Source organism: Macadamia integrifolia, unplaced genomic scaffold (assembly GCF_013358625.1).
Source record: "Macadamia integrifolia cultivar HAES 741 unplaced genomic scaffold, SCU_Mint_v3 scaffold108, whole genome shotgun sequence".
Lineage (NCBI taxonomy): Eukaryota > Viridiplantae > Streptophyta > Magnoliopsida > Proteales > Proteaceae > Macadamia > Macadamia integrifolia.
The window spans coordinates 423,142-443,677 of record NW_024868077.1 but is presented as its reverse complement, the minus strand read 5'-3'; the positions used below and the strand labels follow the sequence as shown (position 1 = coordinate 443,677).

At 36.5% G+C, this 20,536-nt stretch overlaps 1 protein-coding gene across 1 annotated transcript; it reads left to right on the top strand.

Moving 5' to 3' along the window:
- Nucleotides 1-16,585: 16,585 nt before the first annotated feature.
- On the top strand, nucleotides 16,586-17,927 carry LOC122062598 (probable xyloglucan endotransglucosylase/hydrolase protein 26). Its single transcript, XM_042626228.1, has 4 exons — nucleotides 16,586-16,763; nucleotides 16,881-16,981; nucleotides 17,145-17,338; nucleotides 17,519-17,927. Exons 1-4 carry the CDS (start codon nucleotides 16,586-16,588, stop codon nucleotides 17,925-17,927), a joined length of 882 nt encoding a protein of 293 aa, XP_042482162.1.
- Nucleotides 17,928-20,536: the final 2,609 nt, after the last annotated feature.

The window sequence follows — 20,536 nt, the reverse complement described above, 5'->3', positions numbered from 1 at the left end:
TTTTTTTTTTCACTTTTTGTTCCAAAAAAACAGAAACGGACCATAAGTGCACCAAACAGAAGATTCCATTTTTCATTCCAATAGAACGAAAAAACTCCAGAAACGTTTTTTTAAAACGATACCAAACGGGCCCTAGATTTCCCTTTTGTTTTCCTTTTTATTTTTCCTCCCCACGCCCACCCCCACCCACACCCACACCCACACCCACACCCACACCCAAACCCAATTTTTTATTTCCTCCTTTTGGTGGAATTTTTATTCACTGTTGATCTGGGTACACAAAAATACAAGTAAATGGCTTCTTGGGCTTGCTGAAAGCATCTCGTTTCTTTTGCTGTTGTTTTAGATGCAATTGGTTCGGCAGGGATTTTTGTTGGATTTATTTTGGCAGGGGAAGAAACATCTGATGGACACATGGAAGATAGACATCTGTTCCCTGTCTCAGCCTTCCCCGAAACACAGATACACCATATACCTGGCAAAAAGAAAGAAAAAAATATGAGTTCCAATTTGGGATTATTAGTTGGTATTGGATAATAAGGATTGTCAAAATTATGGTTCAATTGATGTGGGTATAGGAGAACTTTATTTTCATGGTTAATGAATGCCTATTTGTGTTAGTCTGTTAGACTGTTGGTTGACTGAGATGTTGTTTTGGAAACAATTTTTTTTCGTTCTTTGACATGCTGAATCGTTTCATTTTTGGAGTGTTTCTGGAAGGGCAGGATATAAAAGTTCTAAAATGATATATTGATCCATCATTTTCTGTGTATTATGTAAAACATATTTGATGTAGGTGCCCTGTCAATGAAACTGAACTTCAACCTGAATGGTCAAACCCAATCTCCCTTTGAGTTATTGTCTGAATAGGGTTGAGTGGGATTTGTTCTCCATTTAAACTGCCCATTGCTATCTACTGTTCTGTTGAAAGAATAAGATCCTTAGCCCTTACAGAGACCTTGTTAGTTGTTTGGATGATTAGGAGAAGCAAGCCCATCTACCGGTGATTGCAGAGAGCATCCATTAGAGTTCACGAATTTGATAATATTCTTAGCAGGTCCTGAACTTTGGTCCTTATTTAACGCCGGAGGGGGGAGAGGTTCGTACGCCGGAGGGAAGAAGTTTGCATGCCGGAGGAAAGAGATTCACAAGCCGGTCAGCTTTCCACCTGAGAATCGCACGTCGGAGGGCACGATCGAGTTGCAGGTTACTGTACCGTCTTCTTCTTCTTCTTGTTCGACCGAGTGAGTGAGGAGTGAGATGGGAGATGGGAGATGGGAGATGGGTTTAGAAGAAGCAAATAAAAGAGAGGGCAATATTGTCCTCTCACAATAGGTGGGGGTATTTTGGGTATATTGTAAAAAAACTAACAGGTTTTCATTCATTTAACACGGTCGACTAATGGCATGGACCAATTTGAAATTTTTTGAATTTTTATGGGGTGGCTCTGATGTTTCGAAAAGTCCAAGGGGCGGCGTTGAATAAAGATAAAAGTTCAGGGGGTGACAATGCAATTTTCTCTTATAATTAATTTACTTTCTTAGTGCTTAACTGTTAAGTATTACATCTACGTTTTTAAGTGCCCCTGTGTGCAAATATTTTCTTTAGAGAAATAAAGGAAAATGCACATTACGCAATGGATCCCACCTTTTAACCCATTTAACAAGTCACATTTATATCCAAATACACTATTGTGAGCCAGCTTTGAAAGCTGATATGCCATAAACACAACAAGCCCTCTGCATTGAAGAAACCAATCAGACGGCCACCTGGACGATCACGTGCCACGGTCATAAGCCCCAAAGACCAGACAAGTAGGAAGACACGTGAGCACGCATGTGACCTCACAAAGATAAGACGAATAGGAAGACACGTGAGCACGCATGTGACCTCACAAAGATAAGACGAATAGGAAGACACGTGAGCATGCATACGACCTCATGAAGACAAAGATCAGCCAAGCAGACGAACAGAGACGTGCAAGTAGACACACCATGAACACCAAGAAAGGCTCCACATGGGGGAACTACAAAATGAATAGACATGAACGGACGTGGTGCCACACGTACCACCTGTACTAAGAAACACACACAACCACACTTAGCCTCCGGATGAACGATCCTTTGCACACTAACCCTAGTCGAGTCGAATGCCGGAACTCAGGACCATGGTTAGATCTAGCACCAGGATTTCGGTCACTTGGCCAAGGAGTAATCATAGGATTAGTTGTGGATTTCCCGATTGCATGACCACAAAGCGACAACAAGTCAGTCATCGAGAGCCTAACAGACAGAAGAAAAGACCTACCAACCAATGCACAAAGGAAGCTACCTATCAAAAAGGCGTACAGAGGAAAAGACTTATCAACCTTTAAGATCATAACGTATATGTACGAAACCCACGGATACATCATTAAGATCGGACATACTGGAGCAGGAGCCCACCAACAGTTATGGCCCTAACGTGCACGCGGAAGTGCGCCATATCGACCAAGATGGCCACCTCCGGAAAAAGAGGCCCTGGAGCCAAGGAGAGCTGGGAAGAGAGATGCTATATAAAGGAGTTGCCCCTAAGGTAGAAGGTATGCAATCTTGGATCCTCAGAACTCGAGTGATTTTTTCCTCTTTATTATTACTGATTTAAGTTTCGGAGAGCCTGACAGAAGAGCGCGAGGAAGGTAACCAGAATCTGCAGTAACAAAATCCATCCACAAGTGATAGGAACAGAACAATTAGCAGCAGTCAAAGCGTTCTACTGAGACATTTGCTGTAGGTAAATTCTCCTTTTTCTTTACAATAAATTCTTATAGAAATGGTACTAACTGTAAGGGATATTTCCAATTGAATTTGTGCACCTACTTTGTGGTATCGAGGCAAGAGTTAAAAGTGACTTTAATTCTTTATATTTACAAGGCCTTAATTCATTAAATTCATGAGGCTTTAATTCCTTATATTAAGTAAGTTTTAGGTCATTGAATTCATGTGCTTCTTAACTCCTTGTGTTCATGAGGCTTGATTTATAAGTGTACTTCTTTAAATTGATGAGACTTTATGAAGAAAGAACAAAATTCAGGGGGAGGAAGAGCTATGTGGTACGAATGAGAATTTTCACCCTACTCTCTTCTGATTTGATTTTTTTTTTTTTTTTTTGAGAAGATATTTTCCCCTCCCTGCAAACAATTGTTATTGTTATCCTCTCTCTTATCCCCATTAATTACTTGTTCAAAGGCTGTATTTACATTTGTAATACTACATGAGATACGATCAATGAAATGATCTTTTTTATAAGGTATTATCAACCGACAAATGCGATAAAGTTTGGTTGAGGGGTCACGATTGTAAAAATTTCTGGGAAAGGTAGATTTTTTTTTTTTTAGATGGAGAGACATACATAAAAAGAATGACTTAAATTTCTGTACCATTTTCTAAAGTCATTTAAAATTTCAAAAATGAACAACTATAGTTTTTTTTTTTGGTAGCTAGAAGAAAAACTGTGGATGGAAATCTTATAGAATAACAAGAAGATATTTAATGTTATATCATATGAAATTTAATTGAAAACTATTTCTAAGAATAGAACTCTAATTTCATTTTGAGCATTTATAGTGAAGTATACTTCAATTACTTTTAGAATTTTATGGGTAAAATCTCCATAAATCTGACAACTTTTCAGAAAACATTTTACAACTTAGTCAAAATTAATTAACATCACAACTTTTTTATGTTTAAATGAATATTTATGTGAAAATTATAATTATCCTATGACAATTTTAAGCTATTTTACAAATTGCTTAGGGTACATTATATAATAGAGCGAAGAGGCTCTTTGCATGGCTCACATAGGACAATTTTCCTTTGTGGTCTATCGAATTATGCATCATAGAAGGGTAATGTGAAAATGCTAACTATTAGATAGTTAGAACAAGGTCTAGATTGGCTACATCCAAAATTACGATGCTAAATCTAATTATATAATTTCTTATGTATTAGCAATTTTTTCTTCTATCTTCAACCATCCTATAGTGATTTATCATTTTTTTATCATTAATTTCCTTAGTGGATTTTCATTTTAATATTTATTTTGCCCTATCACCGACTCCACATAGAAATCCTTGGCCCCATCTTTCTGTGAAACTTGGGCTTCATGCATCCTACTTGCCCACATTGTTTAAGTTTGGTTCTTGATTTCTTTACATACTTGGATAATTCTTTCTACTTGATGCCTTGGGTTTCGACATGGATATCAGAGCTCAGATTCGTTTGTTGTCCTCCCTAAGTTATATGTCTGTATAATCCCACATTAGTTAAGTTGGATTCAAAAACTTATATACTTTGCCTAAACTCTTTACAGTCAAGCTCAATGTTCAAGTTGCACCTGGCCAGCTTCATGCCCAAGTTCATTCTTGCCATTGAAAATAAAAGTCTACATCAGACAGGTCCTTTGTTAATAATATGGAGTTGCTACTAGAGTAGACTACGATGTTTGTCATCTCTTGGTATTCCAGATTCAACACTATGACTTCCAAGTGCTTGCATTTCAATAATGTGATTTTGCTTGATCCTTCAAATGCAACCCCACCACTACCATCTTCTTCTTTCATTTTTTCATTTTTTTTATTTTTTCTTTTTTAATATAAATTTATTCATTAAAGCGAGCAATGTTCGTAGTTGTCGGATTACAAAATTCTGTCAACCACAAAGTGAAATTTGACCAAACTATCTGACTCATACAAGATAACACCTTCCTGCCTAAAGAATTTGCTATCGAATTGCACTCACTAAGTACAAATTGAAATCTACATTATTCATATAAATATAATATAGGTCAGACCTTGCAAAGATTCAAGAACCTCCCCAACAGGCGACAGAACTAAATAAACTTAATTGCAATTGTTTTGCCGTTCACGTCTTCATCTTTGTTGCTTGGGGAGCTTGTCGGACTTAGAGTAGGCAGCAAGCCAACCCCTCTCTCTTTCTCTCTCTCTCTCTCTTTCGTTTGCTGGTCAAAGAATTGGGTTTTTTTAAGACCATGAGTAAATTAAGAAGCTGGGGTCTTCAGCCTTGACGATTATTGGTAAAAAAAACCTTTAAATAGAGGCTAACAATGATCCTTAAGGATATTTCTTACGTATTGCATGACTAAGTGGTATTCAAATATTAGAAGATATGCATAATGAGAGGCAGCCTTATAAAATATCTATTCATATAAATAATTTCAGCGAGTTAGTAATGAACCTTCACCTCAAGAAACGTAAGGTGTGTAGTATTTTTCACTATTTTCGGTGAAAGTTGAATGATTCTCATTCAACTCTTGGTATGATTCGATCCATGTAATTGTGGGTTGATTGAACCTACTGGATTAGTCAGGTCGAAGGCTTAAATACCCGTCATTACCAAAAAAAAATTCAACCCATAATTAAACCAGGTTGGATGAGGGCATATGCTTGAACCAGGCTGGATGACAGGGCCAAGTTGGCCAGGACTACATGAAGAAGTTCAACTACGCCTTACCATTACAGTGCCAGAACATCAATATTCCAATGGTTGTCCTCCTCAATTTGAGCTTGCCCCTACACATCATGAATTTTTTTTCCTACCCGGGTTGCCTTGTAGGTTTTAAAATATTTGTTGACTCTTCTCACCATAGAAAAATATTTATTTTTTTAGATTATAAATTCACAACATTGGTCACACAAAGACTTTCGAGTTCCGACCACTGGTAGCAAAAAGGCGTTTAAAACTCCGTTTTAAACAGGTTCTCATTTTTTACCGTTTAAACACGTTATTCCATATGCTTCTCAAAGATAATTAGAAAAACAGCAAAACGGCAAGCATTTTCGTTCTAAACACGTTCCCCTTTTTTGACGTTTTTTAAGACTTAATTTGTTGAACATAATGTATACTTAATTGACCATATCTTTCTCTCCCGAACTTTGATCCACCTGATTCTTTCGTCGACTTGAAGCTAACTCAATGGCCTATATTTCTCATGAATCATCTTCAACTCAATATCAATATATGGATCTCTAAATTGAGATACAAACTAATGCATTTGCTGAAAAATATTTCTAAAGTGATGACTACTAACTCAAATTGAACATACATTACTCCAAGAGTTGTTGACTATGTTGACAACAATAAACAACATCATAGCCAAGTCACATTGCTAAATAAAACTTGGACATGTGTGGTGTATAAATTTAGAATTAATAGTGGATGATATTCAATTATATGTCATGAAACTTATAATGAGACATGAGATATATATATATATATATATATATTTGAACATTAGATGCAAGTATTCATGTAATAATTCCTTAATTTATGCCAGTATAGTACTATTTTTTTAGTCTTGTTTGTTTAAAATCTATACGTTTAAAACCCGTATCGTCCGTTTTCCATTTTTTTCTATTCTCTTTTTTTTTTTTTTTTTTACTGTTTATTTGACCGTATCATTTGAAAATTTTTATTATTTAAAACCTGTACCATCCGTTTCTTTTTTTACCGTTTCCATTTTTGCTAATAGTGGTTCCGACTACTCACTCACCTTCAAAGATACGGAGTTAAAGGATTATCTTGTACTTTTTTATTTTTGGTAAATTGGATTCTATTGATTGTCATGTGCAGGACATCGGGTTGGGGAATACATTTCTCCATCAATTATGGGTTGAAATTTGGTCAGACTGTATTGCACCATATAGATAAAGGCCTTCCAGATTAAGTTGTCTAATCTGCTAACATATTGAACTTAGGATTATCATGTACACGAATTACAACATCATATCTTTCCATCCACCCCCCAACAAAAAGGATCTAAGAGAGTATCGTTAGCAAGCATCCTACACACTCGATGAAGGAAGAGAGGGTCATGATATATGTGACCCTCCTCTCGCACTCCATATATCTCTCCCTTGTTGTACGGTGTGGATGAAGCATGGTAGATTAATGTCGGGGAAACTTCTTTCGAAAAAAAAAAAAAAAAAAGCTATTTTACAAAGACTCAAATCTCCTAGCTAACAAGAGACCATCCCGGATAACTTCTGCTTCCATTGAGGCCATAGAAAACTACAACTCACCTTGCACTTAGCTATAATGAAATCCCTCAAATGATCACCAATGAAAACACCTCTACCTCAAGAAAATAACCAGCCCTTCAAGCACCATCCATGTGAATAATAGAATGCCCAACAGGGATACTAGGAACGATGACAGATCGCGGCATAGACCAAGCTGGGCTGGTCCAGGTTTTTGAAATCCCAGGCAATTCCCAAACGCTCCAGGGCTCAGCTCGGGCCAACTCAGGTCCCCGAGGTTGGGTTGGGATATCTCAACTGAGGCTCAGCCCTACTGGGGTCAGGGCGGGCGGGAATTGGCCTTCTATGTCATTTTCATGTTATTAAAGATTAATATATAAGTATATAATGTATTGAGTGAATATTAATTGTGGTACTTATATAATCTACACACACGTCACCATACTATGGGCTAAAAAGCCTAGGCCAAAACCTGAAATTTTCGGTTGGGTTTTTGATGGGCTTGATCCCATAGGGGCAAACTTATATCCCTATAAGGATTTAGGGTTTAGGGTTTAATATGTAATGCAAAGAGATATAAATAGGCACATGTTCCCCGAGTTGGCAGGTCAAATAAGGGGTTCATAGTCGGGACACCTAATTCCACAATAGGGAAGGATCCCACAATAAATCTAGATAGATTAAATGTTAAGTCTTAGACTTAGATTCAATCATTCATCCTCGTGTAATGCCATACTCTCCTATGCATGTACATTGCACCCATGTCAAAATTTATAGATTTTTCAACCATCTATTTTGCTACTAGGCAAATCCCGTTTTGGCTGAACCTTGACATATAAGTAGGGGTCCTTGATTGGGGTACATCTGTCCACAAATGTTTCAGCCTAATCCAATCTACAACTCCGCATAGTAAAATACACCTGACCATAGCTTGGTTATATGGCTTGCTTGCGTAGAAAACATTCTCCCTTTCAGACCTATCTATTCTTTTTATATTATCCAAATATTATGGTTGGCATAAATAGATAAGTTTATTTGGGAATTTGAAAATTAGTCATGTAATATGTTGGATGGGGCTCAAATTTTTTAGATGGGGAGATTCCTTTATTTATTTATTTATTTATTTATTTATTATTATTATTATTATTATTATTATTATTATTATTATTATTATTATTAGTATTATTATTATTATTATTATTATTATGTGTTAATTGGGAGAGCGCACAATAGTGGTCAGAGTCAGCAGGCATGTATAGACATACATGAATAAGATACATGTTAATACACATGGAAGTATTTGATTGAATTTGTATATGAAATTTGACAAGTGACCTATCCAGTTTATCCATTGAGTATCCAATAGTTGAATTGTCAAGTCATTTGCCATATGGAAAAATCATATGAACCATTAAGATAAATTATCCATTGTATATTATTGGACCTTGAAGTGAAACTTTTCACAATTAATTATAAGGGGCCATTATCAACGACAGCAATGTAAGAAAGAATCTGCAAGATACAACAATGATGAGGATCTGGAAAATGGTATCATCCGTATGAGAGAGAGCACAGTATGAGTCCTACTGTTTATTATGTGAGAGGGGGGTTTCATTATAATTTGCACAAGGGTGTCTCATGCTTCCTTTTCTCTTAATTATATATGAATATTTATATAAATATTTACTTATATATATATATATATATCCCAATCTAATACACTTTTATATATGAAATCTACCGCATGCTAAAAATTTCCCTGTATTCATTATTATGTCTTGTGCAATAAGCCCAATCCTCCGGCCCATATGACAGAACCCCATGTCCACTAACAGGCCATGGCCTTGTTTACGACGAAAGTTATAGATCCTAAAATCTGCGGATTCGGCTCCTCTCTAATCCTTAATCGCCTATTTGCACCACATTTTATTTTTTCTATGGGAAAGGGTGATGTGTAAGCATGGTTCATGACCATGCATAATGCCGTTGGATGGGGATGAAGGTTTATGATCCACCTGCCCAACTTCATTTTACGGTTATACTCGTGCATCATGATTGTACACATAAATCTTTTGCTTTTTTGTTTTTTGGACAAAGGAAAATGGATTTATCATCATGTTCGTGTCTTGGGGACAAGGTTCGAGTAGACGGAATCAAGTTGGGATCGCTATTGGCCTTGATCCCAATTTGAAACACCCTACATCGGATAGAAATACTCCTGATTCAATTAAAAAAATGTTTTTTTTTTTTTTAATACCATTTATTGATCAACGATTTGGATTGATCAAGGTCTATGCCAATATGATCCAGGCGATGTTGACTGATTTGATCTGATTCCTCAAACCATGTTTGTGGATTTTTTTTTTTTTTTTTTTTCGTTTCTTTTCCTGGTATCCAAACACAGTCTAGGTGTTACCAAAATTTATCTACATACAAGTGTTACGATTATTTATGTGGTGTGTGGCACACTTGATGGATTTGACATTGTACATGTGTCACCATTAAAGACCCTAATCCCACCTTACATGTTGAATTTTCAATCAAAACAAGCATTGAAAGTGGTTCAAATGCATTTAGATTTGTCCTGGAGGGGACATGGGACTCCACCTTAGGGAGTAAGGTATCGTGATCAAAACTTTGCTGTTGTATAATTCCTTGGGGCCACCCGCCTGAGGCTCATTAAGGCCCAGAAACTCTCGATTCGTACGTGGCACGGGGTTCACGTACGAGCCCAAGGAGGAATTTAGTCGGCCTACGGATACTCCTCTTGTCTAATAAAAAATAAAAAATAAAAAAAAAGGGCTAAAGTTTTCCTTTTTTCTTGGGGTGGGGGTGGGGGTGGGGGTGGGGGTGGGGGTGGGGTTGAATAAAAGCTATTCATTAAAGCAAGTCAAATTCGTAGTTATCGAAATACAAGATTTTGTCAACTATGGAGTGGAATTTGGCCAAACTATCTTACTCATAGAAAATAGTGTCTTCCTAACTAAGAAATCTGCAACTAAATTGCACTCCCTAGGCACAAATTGAAATTTGCATTCTAAGAAAAAAAGAAAAAAATGTGAAATGTCTCCCACCACCAGCTGAATGAATAATGGAATAGTTGTGTTCCACCCTAAGATGTCGTCGCAAAGCTCTTTATGATTAATTTCCATGACTATTAGACGATTTAAAGTTTATGAGTTCACCTATAACAAATCACTTCCCATTGTCAATGCCTCCCCCAATAAGATAGACTGAAATTCTAAAGGTTCAGAAGTTGCCACACAAACCTGTCTTTGATTATTTCTAATAAAAACCCAATACCTCCACGTTCAACATTGTTCTTCCATGACGCATCCGAGTTAAGCTTATGAAAATGGCTCAGTGTTGCAATCTATACTTTCTTAACCACACTTGTTAGTTTGAGGTGCATGTAAACTGACCGAACACCTTGGTTAAAATAAATAAATAAATATAAAAACCAGACTATAGAGGCCCAACCATACATACTTGGGCTTTGCAAGAATTCATCATGAGTTAAGGGATTTATTAATATTTATGTACTGTTTTTGCTCACTTTGAACTCATTTTTGAGATGCTCTCCCTTCTTAGATTGAGGCTGAAATTTTACTGACAGGAGGATGACCTCATTGGTGTTCTTTATAACATAGACATTCATTTTGCCAAGTGACACACGGTGACAAATTTCTTTCTTTACATGTATTCAGATTTGAGAATCTATCATATGGCCACTCTTTTGTTGGATGGTAGGTGTAAATTTTTATACTCTTGCAAACTTGAAGATTCTAAAGATGATTACTATCTTATAATTGATATGTGAAGAAAGTTTCTCTTCACCCACAATGAAGAGAATCAAAGGTCATATCTCCCATATTAAAAATAAATAAATAAATAAAATCCCCATATTCTATAAAGTTTGGCATTATGAACATAGACTTAATAGGTATCTCTTCACTGAGGTTGAAAAGAAACTCAGTCCTTAATATATTGAAGGAAAAATATTTCTTTCCTCTTCACACAAAATGATCTTGGCTGCCCTCCAATATCTGATATCATTTTACTACACTTTAGGTGTGCTTATCTATGCCACTTGCTCAGAGAACCTTTCCTTATATTGAATATCCATTTTGATTCAACGTTTAAGGATTTATGAGGAGTCCTTTGAAGAACTTAATGCATTGCCTTCACTAATAAGTAAACTGTTTTTTTTTACTGATAACTCTCTCAATACACATGGAGATATTTGCACATATGCATCTTCTTGTTTTATATATATCTATATCTATATATATGATTTGATATGATAATACTGGAAAAAGCATAGGTATAAACTCAATTCAACTCAACACCTCTTGGGCGGCTGGGCTACTCAGAGAGGCATACCCTTGGTTGTTTTAGCTCTTTTAATCTCAATCAAATCACCCCTCTACATTGAGATATTCAAAGACCTTTGTTGCACATGTCCATGCTATTCAAATGATTTTGTCACAACTTATCATGTATTGAAAATGCTCCTACATTAGCTCTAATTTTTTTATTGTTTATTTTATTTTTTCTAGTTTTACCACTTATCTATGTTAACATCTTTTTTTCTTCTACACTAAGTTTATTTTTATGTTGTTTCTTTACTACCTAACAATTAGGTCCATACATCATTGTTAGTCATATAACTATTCTGTAAAATTTTCCTTTGAGTCTTAAAGGATTTATGTCGATCACAGAACACTTCGAAAGCACTACTCCACTCCATCCATCGTATTCTAATTCCTTGTCCAACATCATCTTTTATTTCTCCTCCTTTATTTATAACTGAACCTAAGTGCTAAAAATTCACTTTTCGCTATGTCCCTATAATCAATGTTCACCTCACTTTCAATCTTATTGGTACTAAAATTACACAACATATACTCTATTTTTACTCTACTCATCTTAAAACCTATTGATTTCAGGGTTGAGCTCCACAACTCCAACTTTCCATGTATCCCTAGTTTAGTTTCATCCTTCAAAATAATGTCATTAACTAAAAAGCATAAATTGAGGGATCTGATCTTGAATGTCTTTAGTCAACTCATCGATGATTAACACAAATAAATATGGACTTAGAGTTGACCGTTGAAGTAATCCAAATATAATTGAAATTCACTACCCTGTCCACCCATAGTTCTACACTAGTCACTAAATTATTATCCCCGACTAGCATAACAAACAATCATGGGGCTTAGACTTGATCTTAGGTGTAATCCAATTGGAATTGAAATTTACTATCCGGTCCCCTTACAGTTTCTTACACTAGTTACTACATCATCTTACATATCTTTTACTATCTCTACATATTTCACATATCTTTAATATTTTCGTAGATTAATGTGACATATTTTTCTTCTCTAACACTTGCCAAAGTAACTTTCCATGTTCTCTATAGTAAACTTTTTTTCTAAATTAATAAAGATCTTATAGAGATTCATCTTACCTTGCCTAAATCATTCCATTAGTCTATTAAGAAAATAAATAGCTTATGAAGTTGATATTCTTGACATAAAACCTGATTGATTATCCTACGGTTGAATTTCTCCAATCGAAGGTCTACCAAAGAGGCCCTATGGTTGGATTTCTACAATTGGAAGTCTACTAAAGAAATCCTATGATTGGATTTCTACCAATCTACAAAGGGGATCTTATGATTTGATCATTTTTACCAAACAGAGGTCTACAAAGGGGATAAAGGGCGTACTTGGTGCACGAGGCTCCCGTATGTGCGAGGTCCAGGGGTGAAAGCTACATACACAGCTTTACCTCGAGAATGTCGAGAGGCTGTTTCGATCACTTGACCACCATGTCGCAACATTGTACCTAACCGTTGAACCAAGTGCGCTAATCGTAGGTCTACAAAGGGGATCTTAAGGCTTAATTTTACCAACCGGAGGTCTACAAAGGTAATCCTATGGTTGGATTTCACCAATTGGAGGTTTACAAAGGGGAATCCTATGGTTGGGTTTTACCAATGGGAGCGCTACAAAGGGGATCCTATGGTCCTACCATTAGACTTTACCAATCGAAGGTCTACAAAGGGGAGTTCTACAGTTAAATTTTACCAAACAAAGGTCAATAAAGGGGATCATACGGTTGGATTTTATCAAATAGAGGTCTACAAATGGATTCTACGGTTGGCTTTTACCAATCGAAGGTCGACAAAGGGGATCCTACGGTTGGATTTTACCAAACAAAGGTCCACAAAGGGGATACTACGGTTGGATTTTACCAAAAAGAGGTCTACAAAGGGGATACTTCGGTTGGATTTAACCAATCAGAGGTCTACAAAGGGGATCCTACGGTTAGATTTTTCCAATCGGAGGTCTACAAAGGGGATCCTATGGTTGGATTTGTGACGACACAAGAATACAGTAAGTACCAGACCCGCTTGGGAGATCGGTAAGAGTGTGCAAACTTTAGTCCCACATCGCCTAGGGAGAGATTCCTAGACTAGTTAATGACCCTTAGCTTCCTTAATATGGATAATGTGTTTTAAAGCTGAGGCCCATGGGCCAAAGAGGACAATATTGTGCAGGATTGGGGCGTTACATATGGTATTAAAAAGGGGGAAGTGTGACGACCCAATAATACAGCAAGTACCAAACTCGCGACCCAAGAATACGGCAAGTACCAAACTCGCGTGGGAGATCGGTGAGATGTCCCCACCAAAGAATACGGCAAGTACCAAACTCGCGACCCCAAACTCGCGTGGGAGATCGGTGAGGTGTCCCCACCAAGAATATGGCTAGTACCAGGGGGCTTGAGAGATTGGTGAGAGTGTGCAAACTTTAGTCCCACATCACCTAGAGAGAAATTCCTAAACTAGTTAATAACCTCTGGCTTCCTTAACATGGACAACGCGTTTTAAAACCTAGAGGCCCATGGGCCAAAGAGAACAATATTGTGCATGATTAATGGGGCCAGAGCGTTATAGGATTTTACTAATCGGAGGTTGGATTTTGCCAATAGGAGGTTTAGAAAGGGGATTCTATGGTTAGTAAGCCAAAATTATTATAGCATCCTCCTCGTATTTCTTAGTCTACTATCTTCTTAACTTTGTTTTTAGCAAATTTACACATTTTAAAATCCTCCATATTTTTAATCATACACCAAATTTAAAACTAGATTTCTTAACCTTAATGGCTGCTTCAACTTCATCATTCCACCACTAAGTTTCCCTAGATGAATATATATATATATATATATTTTTTTTTTTTTAATTCGCTTAATTCGTCTTAAGCTACATTCCTAATACAAGTAGCAAACTTGTTCCACGTTATATTAGTGCTTTCATCGAATTCCTACCTTCTGTGTTACTAATTTATGAGTAAATGTCTTTAAATTTTCTCCTTTCAAGCTCCACCATATTATCTTATGATAAATAATCTCATATTTTTTACAATTTAATGTTTTAAAACACAAATATATGTCCCATGATAAGCACTCCCCCTAATATAACCTTATGGTCTTTACATAATAACTTATCATCATTTTTTATTATATATGTATTTATGTACACATATATGGCATACATGTTCTATATAATTAATATTAAATTAGATTCCAAAATGCTTAAGCTTGTACTATTCATCATGCCCTTAATAACTATTGGATTGTAGTTCAGTGGAGCTCCAAAAATATGGTGGACAAGTTGTCCATATCATTTTAATTAATGATATTAAAATTTCAGGCCAATCAATATTCCCATGTGGTGTTATAGAGATTCTAGAAAATAATTTGAAGATTCTACAAAACAAGCTTGACATGAACTTAAAAATAACTTAGTAGAAAATTAAGGAGGAAAAAAAATCCTTATAAGTGATAAAATTGAGATAGGGCATTAATATAAATATATATATAACAAGTTCCGTATCCCAAGAGTTATCCTCTCAAATCTTTGATCCACATGGTTGGAAAGTGATGGACATGATGAAAGGGTTCTTGCACATGACAGATTAGATTTATTGCTTTATAAGAAGATAATTAAATCATTTTGTTTTATGGGGTTTATGTGATGGAATGATGTCCATGTTATTGTACATGCCTACATGGGCCTCATTAATGGTCATTACCTATAATATGTTTTATTAAAATTGAGAAACCACCTTGAGCCAGCTCCAAGAATCTCATACCTAAGATCGGGTTGGACTCAAATATATGGGCTTGACTTCCTAGAGCCAGCTCAAGAGTAAGAAGTTCCAGATCAAAATAATAATTTCTTTATTAGTGTGGCAAAGAAATTATGTATTACCATTAATTGAGGGTCTAAAGTAGCTATCAATTGATGTGGACTTCGCATCTTTAAAATAGATAAAAAAGTAAAATAAAAAAAATTATGTGTGGAGTTCATACTTTTTGTGAGAAAGCATGGAAAAGAATCTACACACGGATAGTGTGTGAATATTTTTTTCTTTTAATATTTATATTGAGAGGAGGAGTTAATTATTTGATCCTTCGATTTGTTGCCTGATTTAGCAAAATTTGTGCTAAATGATGTTGTTTACTATCTTTATCATATATAATAATTGTGTTTTATTATTATTATTATTATTATTATTATTATTATTATTATTATTATTATTATTATTATTATTATTATTATTATTATTATTTAAGAATTCTCTTTTATTTAAAGACTTTATTTTAACGAATTCTTTATCTTATCTATAAAATTCGAGAATTTTTTACCTTACCCATAAAAACTGAGAAGAAAAAATATTTTTTTATGTGATTAATTATTATAGATTTATATGTATTTCAAAGGCAGAGGTTGAGCTCGTCGTCTGCTTCAAGCACAAGCTCTAAATAGTGAGGGGAAGGGGCAGGGATGTTTTTTCAAAAGATCGTAGAAAGACAGACTCATGACTGGGCAACCCGACGGGGCATGCATGGTGGCTTGTATTCTAGGACTTCATCCATTGGACTAGGGTTTTTTTTTTTTTTTTTTGTAAGAATCCATTGGACTTGTCATGAAAATGAAATATGCATCTTTGCTTTGCTTTTCTTTCTTCTTCTTCCATATAACTGTAGCTATAGGCTTGCACGTCGATTCAACGCAGACTTCTTCTTCACCCAACCACAAGAGTCAACTCCATCTCTCTCTCTCTCTCTCTCTCTCTCTCTCTCTCTCTCTCTCTCACAGTGATTGTCCCTCGCACGTAGTCTCATATTCTCCCACGCCTGCCAGCTTAGATAGACTATCAAGTTGACACAAGAAGAAGACCATCAATGCATGCATGTAATAGCCCAACCCAGAAAAGGGAAACTAAGAAAGAATACCACCTCGTAATCATCATACTTGTTAGCCGGCCACTGTGTTGCTTCTGAAAAATTAAAAATAAAATAATGAATAAATAACTGAGTATTGGGTATATTCTCTTGTTCTCCTTTATAAAGCCCTCACAGATCATCTGTCAATGCATCACAACTTCAGTTTTCTATGTTCCAGAGAGAAGAAAGCAATCGTTTCTAGCCACCAAAGGAAGAGTTCATTGAAGGATATTGAGCTTTAGGGTTGGCATGGCCAACTTACAAGCTCTTTTCATCAGTCTTGCTGTCTCTTTGTTTGCACTCATCATCAATCTCAGTTATGTGAATGCCACATTTCCCAAGAGTGTTTACTTTACCTGGGGAGCTCAACAAGCTGCGATTGGGGGTAATGGTGAAGATCTTCAGCTTGTCTTGACCAATTGGTCAGGTATATATCATATGATCTGACACTTCATTTAATTATTTTCTGTTTTTATATATACCCAATTTTCAATATATAATGTCTTTAATCCCCTTTTCATTGTCTTCCATTTTGGTTTTTCAGGATCTGGAGTTTCAACAAAACGGCCGTTCCTCTTTGGTAGCATAGAAATGCTCATCAAATTAGTACCTGGAAATTCTTCCGGCACTGTTACCGCCTACTATGTAAGTACCCTCTCCAACCCATCTTCAAATCAGATCGTTAAGGACTTGGGTAGAATTCATCCTTAATAGCTAACCATTAAGTATTTACATCGGGTTATTCACAATGATATGGATATGATCATGAGAAGAGAGGTCTAAAATTCCATCTCGAAATTTTTTGCAGTTGTCTTCCGGTGGTGACAAGCATGATGAAATAGACTATGAGTTCTTGGGGAATACATCAGGACAACCTTACACTATCCACACGAATGTCTTCGCTCAAGGCATTGGAGGCAAAGAAGAGCAATTCAAGCCATGGTTTGACCCAACTTCTGATTTCCACAACTACACTATCCATTGGAACCCTAGCGAGATTGTGTGAGTTCCCTCACTTGTTTCTATTGATGTATACATTTACGTTACCCTTACTAAACAGTTCAAGCAATTCAAGCTTTTAGGCTACAGAATAATGCACATGATATCAAAGCAGGGAGGTTGAGTATTCGAAAAGTTTGACTTCTCATCATCATCTTATATCTTTATTTGGTCTTGTTTCAGGTGGTTTATTGATAGTATTCCAATCCGAGTCTTCAGGAACTATGAGAGTCAAGGCATTCCTTTTCCAAATAAGCAAGGGATGAAGTCTTATTCAAGCATATGGAATGCTGATAACTGGGCAACACAAGGTGGGCGTATAAAAATTGACTGGAAGAGTGCACCCTTTGTAGCTCACTTTAGAAGGTTCAGGGCAAGGGCTTGCAAGTGGAGGGGACCTGTTAGCATCACCCAATGTGCTGCCGTAACTCCTGCAAACTGGTGGACTTCCCCTGTTTACAGCAAGCTGACTTACAACCAAATTGGTCAGATGCAGTCGGTCAGAAACAACTACATGATTTACAATTATTGCACTGATTCTAAAAGATTCAAGGGGAACTTTCCCCTTGAATGCTCTTTACCTCAATATTAGAGGAGAAATCTTGTTGTAGTTGGGACCCACTCTTGTTTTGCCAGATTGTGGTATGTTTAATAAGATTTACTGAAAAAGCTTTATTGGTTGAGAAATTTTGTTGCAAATTCTTTCCATTATTTTTCCTTTAGATGTAAAAGGCTATCCATTAATTGTAATCTTTCATCATATGATGAAAATCTTTTTCTTCCTTCATTGTCAGTTGGTGAAGACAAACTGATCAGAGACTGTTATCAACTTCAGCTTTGTTGCCTGGCTAAATAGCAACAACAATGGTGCCATCTAGAGAAAGTGGCTTAACACCTTTTTCTGTGTTCCCTCCTTTTGTTTGCTTGTAATTGTCTTCCCATTTTTCATTGTATCCTCTTAATGGTTGTTCTCACCATGGTTTTTTCCTTTTTTGGAGCTTTGCCTTTGGCTAGACTTTGAGGCTTTTGCTTTGTTTATAAAAAAAAAAAGGGATTGAAATCTCTCTCTCTCTCTCTCTCTGATGAAGGAGAACATGAAGTAGAACTCTAAGGACCTGTTTGGTTGGCGGAGAGGTTAAGGTGGGAAAGTTGGGGGCTGGGTTGAGCCCCGCATGTTATGGAGTTTTGAGACAATGATGGTTAAACAAGCATTCCAGACGCCCTTGGTATTGCAATATGTAATTTCCCTAATAAGGATCTTGGTGTGAAAAAATTTAAAGACAAGGTTCGAAAGCAAGCTTTGTTGTCTTAATGGACAAAGTCAAAGAGAGGATGTCGGGTGGAAAAGAAAGTTGTTGTCCATGGCAGGTAGAGTGCAACTTGTGCGATTGGTGATATTAGGCATGCATGTGCATAATTTTTTGGTATACTGATGGGCCCTCATACTTATTTATTGTTATGGAAAAGTGGATGAAAAATTCATTTGACCAGGAAATGTGGATAACTAGAAGGTTGTCAGTATTAAATGAAATATGGTTTGTAAACCTACAGACAAAGGTGTGCTAGGGATTCGTAGCCTTCATGATATTAATAAAGCCCTTCTTTGCAAGCAGGTGTGGAACATCAAGCATGGGGATTCAGGTATGAGTAGCCTTTTAAAGCAAGATTTATCAAGAATGTGAGGTTAAAAAAACCTATAGGTCCTCATCCATATAGCTGGGTAAAGAAGAATGTGGCAATTCGTGTTAAGCAAAGAGGGGTGGATAGTAAGGAATGGGAAATCTATCAGATTGTGGAAAGATAGATGGTTGGGGGAGAAATCTATTGAGGAATTAGCCAATATTGAAGAGGTGGAATTTGCAAATGCTAACCTCAAGGTGGCGGAGCTAATTGAAAATTATAAGTGGCGTTTTCCTGAGGTTGATTCTAGCCTAATGAGGAATTGTTTCAATGCCGCTAGATCAATTTGGTTGGCTCAATATAAGGTTGAAGATCATTGTGTATGGATCCATTTGGGCAATTTGTTCTTTATCTTCTTGGGAGGAAATCCGAAAGCGCAACCCGAAAGTGCCTTGGTTTTCCATTGTTTGGGGTTCAAAGTTGCAGCCAATCAACATTTGGGTGGAGATGAATGTATCGGAAGCTCCCCCGACATATGATATTATCTCTGGAAAGGGCATCGCTTTAGTGTCTAAATGTAATCTCCGTGAGATGCCGACAAAAACGTTTAATCATATTTTTCATGAATGCAGGTTCTCTATGACTATATGGGAGAATGTTGTAGATTGTTTTGGTGTTTTATGGTCTAGGCCAGACGATCACACCAGATTATGCAATGGTGGAACAAGAAAAGAAGTTTGCCAGTGGTGAGGGATTCTTGGTCTATGGGCATTGTGATTGTAGTTGAAAATATATGGAGGGAGAGAAATGAGAAGAGGCATGGCATGAAATAACCAAATCAAAATTTTACTATGATGAAAAGTGATTTGCATGAAGCAAATCTTTACTTGAAAGGGGTGATTAAGACTCCAACAGATTTAAGTTGTTGCCAAAGACTTGGTTTGCAAGGTACTCCAAATAGTTCAAAACTTATTCTAGAAGTACTTTGGTGCAAACCAATGAGGGATTAGATTAAGATTAAGCTTAATGTGGATGGGTGTTCTCTTTGAAATCTAGGGAGAGTAGGGGTGAGTGGAATTTTAAGGGATCACATGGGTGAAATTGTGGATTCTTTCGTAATTTTCCTAGGAAATCAAACAAATTATATTGCTGAGTTTTGTGGCCTATGAATCTCAGGTTGGGGTCGTTGTGGATTGAAACAGATTCAGTAGCGGTTGTGGTGTTGGTCCAATCGAGATCGATTCCATAGTATGATATGTAGGAGTGGTCTATGGTGCTACCTTACTTGGACTCCATCAGCTAGATGATTACTCATTGCTTTAAGGTGACGAATGTGGTAGCATATTTTCAGGCAAAAAATGCAACTAAGACATGTTCTTCATCTTCGCACATTTCTTTCCCCTCTCATGTTAGGGAGGAAATGGCTCCAAATGCAGCAACAAGACCTTGATATAGATTTACTTGAGTAAATCTTGAGGTCCTTGCTAATGGTAATGTCTAAGGTGGAGATCCTTAAGCTTTAATTTTTGGCTTTCAGTTTCTTGTGATGTATTGTAATTTTTTTTTTCTTTTTTCTTAATA

Excerpts from the sequence above, each read along its gene's own strand:
- LOC122062598 (XM_042626228.1), top strand. The coding sequence starts at position 16,586 with ATGGCCAACTTACAAGCTCTTTTCATCAGTCTTGCTGTCTCTTTGTTT. Across the intron at positions 16,764-16,880 it reads TGTCTTGACCAATTGGTCAG|GATCTGGAGTTTCAACAAAA; the intron begins GTATATATCATA and ends TTGGTTTTTCAG. Across the intron at positions 17,339-17,518 it reads TGGAACCCTAGCGAGATTGT|GTGGTTTATTGATAGTATTC; the intron begins GTGAGTTCCCTC and ends GTCTTGTTTCAG.